The 11,221-nt window shown below is 42.4% G+C and overlaps 1 protein-coding gene across 2 annotated transcripts in view; it reads right to left on the bottom strand.

Moving 5' to 3' along the window:
• Positions 1–1,818: 1,818 nt before the first annotated feature.
• The window catches only part of akt1 (v-akt murine thymoma viral oncogene homolog 1), a 32,333-nt gene continuing 22,930 nt past the window's right edge, over positions 1,819–11,221 (bottom strand). For both annotated transcript variants that reach the window (XM_041847573.2, XM_041847572.2), the window contains exons 11-14: positions 7,901–8,115; positions 7,673–7,760; positions 7,447–7,549; positions 1,819–2,818 (exon numbers count right to left, since the gene is read on the bottom strand). In XM_041847573.2, the coding sequence (XP_041703507.1) occupies positions 2,739–2,818; positions 7,447–7,549; positions 7,673–7,760; positions 7,901–8,115 (486 nt within the window). In that variant the 3' untranslated portion in view covers positions 1,819–2,738. The remainder of the gene's footprint in view (positions 2,819–7,446; positions 7,550–7,672; positions 7,761–7,900; positions 8,116–11,221) is intronic.

The raw sequence follows: 11,221 nt of genomic DNA, 5'->3' as shown, positions 1-11,221 counted from the left end.
AGACACTCAGTATTTAGGTATATTCGTATGTTTCAGACGTTCGCCTCACTCACTCAGATCAAAGCATTAGCAAGTCAAGCTTGTGCTATGACTGTGGGTTAAAAGCATATCCGAGAAGTTATTGAGGTCTGTAAGAATGGCTGAATGATCAACTGAACAAAAGACAATGAAAGACAAGTTGGCAGGTTTAGATTTTATTTAATACATTTGAAAGAAAAAACAAAACAGTAAAAACAGTGTACAAAGTTGATATTATTGATTTACTAAAGCTGGTGTCCTCAGTCTCGGGAATGGGAAAGGGCAGGTACAAAAAAAGTTACAAAAAGAAAGGTATAAAATGCATTTCCCTATTTTCAGAGGGTGACAGCAAAGGATGAGTGTGCATAGGAATAAGCAACAATCACATCTAACAATTGAACAATTGTTTGAGAAACAGGAATTGAGGTGAAAATAAAAATAAAAGCTGTTACATTCATTTGTATGATGAACTTTTGTATAGTGATTATCAGTCATCTGAAAACACAGCAGAATTTTCTGGAAACTCATCGGAGAACTGTGTTCCACTTAAGCATTTTCATAAAATGCATTTTCAAGATTCTCAGTTTATCTACAGCAATCTGTATATGGGGGTTAATTGCGCAAACAATCTTTTCATAGTTCACACCTTTCAGAATTCATGTCTAGAAAGGTGCTGTTCAGTCATGTCCGACAGCAAAGTGTAACAAGTACAAGTGTACACATACATACATACGTACATGTTTTGGGGCAGGAAAGTGCATATCATTGGCACAGTCCAATTCATTTTCATTGCTGGTTTTCTATAAATAACAACTCAGAGCCATGTACAGAGGAATGGAACCCATCCCTACCTATAGAGATCAAAGCTGACTCAACTTGTTTCCCCCTGAACCACAGCCCAGTTTGTTTATGGAGTAAGTCCTAAAGGAGTGTATATTGTTATGGTGACCTCATTGAGGCTGCAGTGAGTGCACTGGGAGGAAAACACCCAATACTGTAGAAGAAGAAAACCCAGAAGTGAGAAAAAATTCCCTGATTGGGGAGAAAGGATCAGTACCTGACTTGCCAGTTCAGAGGGAAGCAGCCTAGAGTGTTTGGAACACAACATTCAGACAGGGAGGCACCATGATCCAAGCACATGATAGTCCAGGGGGCTTAGAGTAACTCTGTCTTTTCAATGGGACAACAGGAAATGGATATCTAACTGACCATGTAGACACACAGTTCTGAGATTCATTGACAGCAAGCTTTAACCCATTTAGATTATACCTGCTTCCAGAATAAGCATTATTTAAGTATCTGCTAATCCGCTCTCTGCCACTGTATTGCACAATTTCTCTATTAGACTGATTATGGCGGCAGCGCTCTGACAGTGGTCCATCATGTAATTCTCACTTTGTTCTCTAATGTTTTGGGGCTCAAAAATTCTGATAAGAATGTTTTTTTGAGAGATGGAAGTCCTATAAGAATCAACCATGTTCTACTAACAGTTAGATATACAGAATGCTTCATTTTATTAATTAGGTAAACTGGCAGCCCAAGGAGTTTCAAAGTGTTGGTGAAATAGTGATAGTGTAGTGTGAAAGTCTTACATTTACATTTTAGTCATTTAGCAGATGCTCTTATCCAGAGCAACTTACAGTTAGTGAGTGCATACATTTTCATACTGGCCCCCCGTGGGAAACGAACCCACAACCCTGGCGTTGCAAGCGCCATGCTCTACCAACTGAGCTACAGGGGTCTTGATAACAATATCAACATAAGACTAACCTCCCACTTCATAGAAAATTAAGTCATTGGTCATCTATTGCCGTTGGGCCACAATATTTATTTGTATTAAAGCCAAAATCAGCAGTTGAAACAATAAAGCGTTCTCCCCACCCGTTTCGGTAAAAAGCTGAGGGATGGGGCTGGAGAAATGTAACCACTCTAAAATTCATAGAGCTATGGCTGCAAGGACTGACCAGCCATGATATCCAAAATGATCATTTTAACCATTCTGAGGCTATATAGGGTTTGTTTACAAACATTGGAGTAAAACAATCTTATATTTTGGGTTCTGATGTGGTACGACAGTTCAACTAAGCTCATTAGCCATGTATAAGTTATATTCTTCAAGAACCAATGGGTACATATCATTCATTTATAAGTCAAAAAATGTATGTAACAACTACAGATTTCCCCTTTAAACAAAGAACAGCAAAATACATTTCAATTTTAAATGGCTAATTCCGATACAATCCTTATGGTCCCGTAAACGTTTCCGGGCAAACGTTCACTTTGTGAATAGTATGTGACAAATATAACAGGTGCTGACAAAAGCAAGGAAAACAAAAGTTTAAGAACGTGTAGCCTTATCATTCTAAATTCATATACCACACTGCTGCATGACCACTCTTTTCCTATAAATTATGGTTTTATGAACATCAAGCTTGTCTGACTGTATACATAAAGACAAGCAGGAAATGCACTGTAGTGTTATCTCTCACCATTATAAAAGTCTTAAAAGGCCACAGAAACAACCAGTTGTTTTTCATTTGTGTAGTATGGAGTATTTTCCCATATAATTACCGAACCTGCAGATTGCAAATGTCTGTTCAACAATATTATCTGAGACACTGGTGAAGTAAAGAAAGATGTGGCGAAGGCCCCGGTAGTTGGATGTGCAGTCTGATGAGGTGAGGGGAAATGGTGGGACCAGAGGAATGAAAGGGGTGTGTTTAGGCTGTCCCACTCGCAGAGTAGGAGAACTGTGGGAAGTGGGGTCTCCGTTCGCTGTCAAATGACTCCATGCTGTCTTCTGGAATACAAAATATGAGAGAGAGCGAGATGGCACCGAGAACTCCATTAGTGTGTATGTTCTGATTTTCCGCTTTAATACAAATACATATTCTCCTCTCAGTGACAAAACCCATTATGATTGAGTCCTAATGCATAATGTACCTAGTACTAGCCCAGGGCGCAGTTTGGCACACACTGCTAGTGGTCTAACACTTCCATGTGAGGGACACTGTGAACTATGGAATAACAGACATTACACACATGTTCCAGGAGAGGGCACAAATCCCCCAGAGGAATTGAATAAGCACTATGTAATTTGAGCTCCCATTAATTGCACTGGGAAGATGGACCTTCCCCACTATCATTTAAATGCTTGCCTTGGAGAGTGCAATCTATACCTTGAATGATTTTCAAAACGATGTAATATTTTTCTCTCGTGGGATTTAATTATTTGAGTACTGCACTTTTCTTGAATAATTCCCTATTTCTTCTAAAAGAAGTTGAAATTGGAAAAAAACGTTGGGTCTTCACACCTTGGTATTGGCTAGTACTTATTGGCTAGTACTTGGTTGCACAGCCTTTTGCCAAGATAACTGCAGACAAACGCTTCTTGTAGCCTTCAGTGAGCTTGCTGCACCTTAGCCCACTGCTCAAATTATTCAATGTTTGAGGGGTGCCATCCACCAACTGCTGTTTTCAGATCTCGCCATAGGTTTTGGATGTAATTCAGATCTGGCCACTCCAGAACAGTTTAGTATCTCTTCTTGAACCATTCCTGGGTGTTTTTTGTATTTGCGTTTGGGGTCATTGTCCTGCTGGAAGACCCACAACCTCCAATGGAGACCCAGTCTTTGGACACTGGGTTGAACATTGGACTCCAAAACACCTGATAATCAGCTGATTTCCTGATGCCTTGTGCATTTAAGGCCCCCAGTACCAGAGGCAGCAAAGCAACCCCACAGCATTATCAAACCTCCCCCATGTTTGATTGTAGGGAGGGTGTTCTTTCCATTTTTATTTATTATGGATCCCCTACTCTTTCTGGGGTCCAGCAAAATTAAAACAGTTATACATTTTAAAAACATTACAATACATTCATAACAGATTTCACAACATTTTAAGTGTGTGCCCTCAGGCCTCTACTATACTACCACATATCTATAACACAAAATCCATGTGTGTATAGTGTATATGTTATTGTGTGTTTGTATGCATGTGTCTATGTTTGTGTTGCTTCACAGTCCCCGCTGTTCCATAAGGTGTATTTTTATCTGTTTTTTAAATCTAATTTTACTGCTGGCATGAGTTACTTGATGTGGAATAGAGTTCCATGTAGTCATGGCTCTATGTAGTACTGTGCGCCTCCCAAAGTCTGTTCTTGACTTGGGGACTGTGAAGAGACCTCTGGTGGCATGTCTTGTGGGGTATGCATGGGTGTCCAAGCTATGTGCCAGTAGTTCAAACAGGCAGCTCGGTTCATTCAACATGTCAATACCTCTCACAAATACAAGTAGTGATGAAGTCAATCTCTCCTCCACTTTGAGCCAGGAGAGATTGACATGCATATTATTAATGTTAGTTCTCTGTGTACATCCAAGGGCCAGCCGTGCCGTCCTGTTCTGAGCCAATTGCAATTTCCGTAAGTCCCTCTTTGTGGCACCTGACCACACGACTGGTGCGACAAAACTAGGGCCTGTAGGACCTGTTGATAGCGCTGTTAAGAATGCAGAACAGCTTTTATTATAGACAAGACTTCTCCCCATCCTAGCTACTGTTGTATCAATATGTTTTGACCATGACAGTTTACAATCCAGAGTTACTCCAAGCAATTTAGTCTCTAACTTGCTCAATCCCCACATTAATCATTACAAGATTTAGTTGAGGTTTAGGGTTTAGTAAATGATTTGTCCCAAATACAATGCTTTTAGTTTTTGAAATATTTAGGGCTTACTTATCCTTGCCACCCTTTCTGAAACTAACTGCAGCTCTTTGTTAAGTGTTGCTGTCATTTCAGTCGCTGTGGTAGCTGACGTGTATAGTGTTGAGTCATCTGCATACATAGACACACTGGCTTTACTCAAAGCCAGTGGCATGTCGTTAGTAAAGATTGAAAAAAGTAAGGGGCCTAGACAGCTGCCCTGGGGAATTCCTGATTCTACCTGGATTTTGTTGAAGAGGCTTCCATTAAAGAACACCCTCTGTGTTCTGTTAGACAGGTAACTCTTTATCCACAATATAGCATGGGGTGTAAAGCCATAACACATACGTTTTTCCAGCAACAGACTATGATCAATAATGTCAAAAGCTGCACTGATGTCTAACAAAACAGCCCCCACAATATTTTTATCATCAATTTCTCTCAGCCAATCATCAGTCATTTGTGTAAGTGCTGTGCTTGTTGAATGTCCTTCCCTATAAGCGTGCTGAAAGTCTGTTGTCAATTTGTTTACTGTGAAATAGTATTTTATCTGGTCAAACACACATTTTTCCAAAAGTTTACTAGGGGTTGGTAACAGGCTGATTGGTTGGCTATTTGAGCCATTTAAGGGGGCTTTACTATTCTTAGGTAGGGGAATAACTTTTGCTTCCCTCCAGGCCTGAGGGCACACACTTTCTAGTAGGCTTAAATTGAAGATATGGCAAATAGGAGTGGCAATATTGTCTGCTATTATCCTCAGTAATTTTCCATCCAAGTTGTCAAACCCCGGTGGCTTTATTTCACCTCTTCCACACTTACTTTACGGAATTCAAAATGGCAATGCTTGTCTTTCATAATTTGGTCAGATATACTTGGATGTGTAGTGTCAGCGTTTGTTGCTGGCATGTCATTCCTAAGTTTGCTAATCTTGCTAATGAAAAAATCATTAAAGTAATTGGCAATATCAGTGGGTTTTGTGATGAATGAGCCATCTGATTATTTTTGCCCAAAATTTCATTTAAGGTGCTCCAAAGCTTTTTACTATCATTCTTTATGTCATTTATCTTTGTTTCAGTGTAGTTCATTTTTATTCAGTTTAGTCACATGATTTCTCAATTTGCAGTACGTTTGCCAATCGGTTGTACAGCCAGACCTATTTGCCATCTCTTTTGCCTCATCCCTCTCAACCATACAATTTTTCATTGAATGCTTAATTTGGTTGTCAGTAAACAAAGCGCTGATCTGTATTGTCAGAGCTCTAATTTTGTTTCATTGGTCCTGAGAAGATTTCCCCCAGGACTTAGGCTTGTTTAGGTGGGCTTTTGAGAAGTTCAGTCAGGCATTCTTGTGTCTCCTTCAGCAGTGGGGTCTTCCTATGTTTACCAATGACCAAATTAAGCATTCAAAGAAAATACCACCCTCCCTACAATCAAACATGGGAGAGGTTCAATAATGCTGTGGGGTCGCTTTGCTGCCTCTGGTACTGGGGGCCTTGAACATGTGAAGACATCATGAAATCAGCAGATTATCAAGGTGTTTTGGAGTGCAATGTTCAACCCAGTGTCCAAAACCTGTCTCTGTTAAAGGTTGTGGGTCTTCCTGCAGGACAACGACCCCAAATACACATCAAAAGCACCCTGGAATAGTTTGAGAAGAAACGCTGGACTGTTCTGGAGTGCCTAGCCAAGTGTCCACATCTGAATCACATCCAAAACTTATGATGAGATCTGAAAAAAATTGTTGGTGGAGGGCACCCCTCAAACATTGAAGTATTAGAGCGGTTTGCTGCTGAAAAGTGGGCCAAATGGCCTGTAGAAAGGTGCAGTAAGCTCACTGATGGCTACAAAAAGCGTTTGTCTGCAGTTATCTTGGCCAAAGGCTGTGCAACCAAGTACTAGGGATGCCAATACATTTGTCCATGCCATTTGTATTTATTTTCTCAATTAAAATTGTAAACTTAAGTTTACAAAAATTAAATTGGATCTGCAATGTTGAAAATTATATAATGTGTGGAGAAAACGTTTATTTTTCTATTTCAACTTATTTTAGAAATAGGGAATTATTTAAGAAAAGTGCAAGGGTGCCAATATATATGGCCGCAACTGTATAAAGTATCATATACATCAAGGGCACGTGGAAATCTTATGGAGTGCACCTTTAAAATGGTTTATTTTCTTTGTTCAATTAATAGGTGAGTAAAACTACTGGAAGTACCCAAAAACTCATTCCAATTTAAGTACTAGGCAGTCAGAGTAAGCCAAAGATAGGACTGCATTTAAAGTAGAGAGTCTCATGAGCCTGACAAAAAGGAAGAATATTACCATCTTCAATAAAAATTATATCTAAAACTAAACAATGTAGATCAGCTTGGGGGTTTCGTTTGAGACACTCCAATTCTGTAACCTCCCAAAATAAACATTGACCTTTAGAGCCAAATTATAATTTAAAGTTCAGTTAAAATCTCTGAAGAGGGGGAGGTGAATTTATGTGGGATTCTGAAACTCAATAGGTATTCTTTACAGTAATGACATTTAGAACCACTTGTGTTTCCAGTTCATCCTGAGTCAGACTGTGATCATCACGATTAATCAAAAGCATTCAGGTCCAATCAGTCAGTGAAATACAGAAGTATGATTGTCTATCTGGGCATGTAATACTGTTCTCTGTGATGTGAGTGTGGTGTGTGTGTGTATCATGTAAAGATACAGTGGCAGTGGGTCAGGTAGTACCTTGTCCGGGCGGTGTAATAGTGATGGTCTGTGCTGTGAACTCCTCGTCAAAATACCGTGTATCTGTTTCCGAGGTAACCTGGGGCTTGAAGGGCGGGACCAGCTGTAAGAGAAGAGAGGATACCATGAGCACATCTGTCCTGTCAATCAGTGTGTAGACAGTTGCAGGCCTGATGAAATCTATTGGTTGTTCTCTGAAGTAATGGAAAATGGAACACTAATTTACTTTTTTCTCATACACATCTTGCCATTCAATCCCGGCAAAGAATTTGTGCTGCATGATCTCCTTAGCATCATCTGGTCCTCCACCTAACCTGGAAGATAGAGGGACCAAAACAAAGTAAATACGGGGCCAAATCAATCCCTTCATGCCCTTATATAGCACGGGATTCTGTACATACAGTATGGAGGATAACTGCTGGCAAGAGGGTCTATGGCAAGAGGGTCTACGCACCGCTGCTTGGGGTCCTTCTTGAGCAGGCCGGAGAGCAGGGACCTGCCCTCGGGGCCCAGGGTGCGTGGGAAACGGATGTCCTCCATGAGGATGAGCTCAAACAGCTTCTCGTGGTCCTGGTTGTAGAAGGGCAGCCGACCGCACAACATCTCGTACATGACCACACCCAGACCCCACCAGTCCACCGCCCGACCGTAATCATTGTCCTCCAGAACCTGGACAACACAGGACAACCACAACTCAATACAATATAATACCATCAGGGACAGTTACACAACCATACTTGGAAGAATACAGGACAGTACAAGGACGAGCTAGCAGGAGTTCAAATGTACGTTCAGGCCTATGACAGCATCAAGAGAGACATACTAAACTTTCTTGGTTTAGATCTAGCGATTAGCTAAGTGGATGGACATTAGGTGGGTAGTGAGGGAAGCAGCTCTCCAGGCTGTATAAAGAACCCTGAGGCCAGTGTAGCCCCCCACCCCCCTTCTCCTGGTCTGGGCTTTCCGAGCAGCCACAGCCAACACTGACTCACATCTCACATTAGGAGCAGGGATAGAGTTTCCCCTGGAGCCCTGCATATTTAAATCACTAGAGGTCTGCAGTACACACTACACACCACCATGAGGGAGGGATAGGCTGGGCAGGGGCTGGAGGCTGGTGAGGCAAGGGCCAGTTAGTGGAAGCAGAGTCCCCTTAGCAGCAACCATATACACCACACCACTGCAAACAGCCCTTAAGTCATGGAGGTGGAGGCTTACACACCATGGAAGATGACGTGTTCACACGTTCTAATCAATTGGCTCGCTTTGGCTCTGTGCTGTCTAACTGCGGCAGCCTGTTGAATGTCAGCAATAGTATTTGAGTTGTTACTATACAAGGCCTTCTGGGCAATGTAGATGGGTCAACAGTACCGGAAGGATATTATAGGTGAAATCAAGCCAATGAGAACAGGCTGTTCTTTAAAACATCAAGGTTATATGAGGGAGATAAATTGGTCCAGGAATAGATTCATAGGTAAGGGGGCAGCCTAATAGAATTAAATATGAACATGAAGGTACACAGACCCAGAGAGAGGAGGCAGGCAGAACAGAAGGATGGATGTGGCTGTAAATGGAACAAAACCGGAGTGTGTTTGTGTGCGTTTGGGTGGGCAGTGTGTGCGTGTGTGTCTGCATCTGTGGGCACACTGCTTGGCGCTGCGGTTAGGGGCGAGGAGGACTCGGAGGGCAGGGGTAACGTGAAGCCGGCACGGTGCTAGGATTACTGGACCGTCTCTATTTCCAGCACTGCTGTCGTGTGATTCACACCACACGACAGCTGGGCCTGCAGCTGCCCCATATATGTAGAAGAGCACCACAGCTGTGGAGCTGCCAGGACCACAGGAGCCAAGCTCATCCCTCACACACGTAACCAGGGCTGCCTGGACCAGCTCTGTTACACTGGCCCAAAGGACAGCACAGTGCAGGGAGGAGGTAGGAGTGAAACGTACACTTGCTGTACTTTTCCTCCACTTGATACTGCCCTCTATCTTACTTCTCTGGCCTTTTTCCTCCCTCTAACACAAACACAGCTACTGTCCCTCTCCCAAACACATGCCCTTCACTCTCCTTTTCCTTGTTCATAACTTTCCCAAATCGACTTCATTACCGTTCCAATGTTTCAATAAAACGACACTATTTCACAGTGGATTAGGTGAAACTGGTTCCATGGGTGTGCTCTAGAGGCAGACTTACACAGTCCTGGGCCGAGCAGTGGGTATGGCCTGTGGAATATTCCCAGACGTTACAGCATTCCTGTGCAGCACACACAACAAGGTCATTGTTTACTGCAGAACAACCTGTAACACTGCCTGGCTCTGGCTCCATAGAGACGCTCTATGGCGACCCCATCACCATGGAAACGCCCCCTGATGTCTCCGCTGCCAGAGGAGGAGCAAAGCTGTGGCTGTTATATGGTGCCACAAGCTATGTTACTGTGTTCAGAATGCTAAAGAGAGAGCTGGGGTGGGGGGGTTGTTTTTCAGCTCATTTATAACATACACCACATGGACACACAAAAATGATAAACAGGGACGTGACATGATGGTTATATAGTAATTCATGCTTTAGTTGGTTTTGGTGATGATGGCTACTGTATGCTATAGATCAGGATGGTCCTCTAGAGCAGGGGTTCCCTAACCTTTTCACTCGGGCCCCACGAGTAGGATGTCATCTCCTACATTAATTTCACATTTCCACAAACTTCAAAGTGTTTCCTTTCAAATGGTATCAAGAATATGCATATCCTTGCTTCAGGTCCTGAGCTACAGGCAGTTAGATTTGGGTATGTCATTTTAGGCTGAAATTGAAAAAAGGGTCCGATCCTTAACAGGTTGAAGCATAAAAGAATAAAAAAATAAAAATCTATCAATTTTGCCAGTATAATGTGTATTCAAGTGACATTTGAGTGACAAAAAAATTACAACAATATCTATCGGCTAAAAAAATGAAATAAAATTGTTTTTGCTGACATGGGCTAGTTGATCTGGACATTTATGACAAATTATAAATAGCTGAAAGTCTAAGCGAGAGGAATATAAAGATGTCAGATGAAAATGCCATGTGAGATTGTTACTGGGTAGAACTGAGGACAACAGGCCCAGAGCGTGGCCCTGGCTTTGCCCAGGTTAGGATAGGCATCCTGGGCATCAGTGGGCTAGAAGCCCCCTCAGTGCCAGGAGCAGCTGGTGCCAATGTGGCCTTTTCTCCAGGGCGGAAACTCACGTTTCCTGAGGCACTGCCAAACCCCCCAGCAAATTCCAAATGGAGGCTAAAAACAACGAGCCAGCAACTGTGTCAACATGGGCACCCTCCTCCCAGAAAACCTTCTTACAGCAAGAGGCAAGGGGACTAGCACACACACACGCATACAATGTCCTATCGTGTTACACACCCCACATGTCATACCTGCACGCAATGGGGAGCAGCCACACCCCTGTACACATGCCTTCTCAACCAACAAATATGGGCACAGCCTGTCCTGCCCAAGGCACACTGCAGACTCATTAGCTGCATGTCTTATACGGGAGATTAGACAGGCATTTAGGAACAGCTGTCCCAAAGCCACTCTTCAACAGTTTATTTTACCTTTATTTTAACAGGGAGCCCCATTGAGACCAAGGTCTCTTTTGCAAGGGAGCCCTGCATCTTACAATTAATTACACAACAAATTGCACATAGGAAATATACCAGAAAAAGTGTGACATAGCTTGTATGCCTTAACAATATGCCCGACAACAGACATTTACGATGATGTGTGTAGTGGGATATATTCGCT

The sequence above is a fragment of the Coregonus clupeaformis genome, chromosome 25 (genome assembly GCF_020615455.1).
Source record: "Coregonus clupeaformis isolate EN_2021a chromosome 25, ASM2061545v1, whole genome shotgun sequence".
NCBI classification, from domain to species: domain Eukaryota; kingdom Metazoa; phylum Chordata; class Actinopteri; order Salmoniformes; family Salmonidae; genus Coregonus; species Coregonus clupeaformis.
This window is presented reverse-complemented; position numbering and strand designations above follow the sequence as displayed.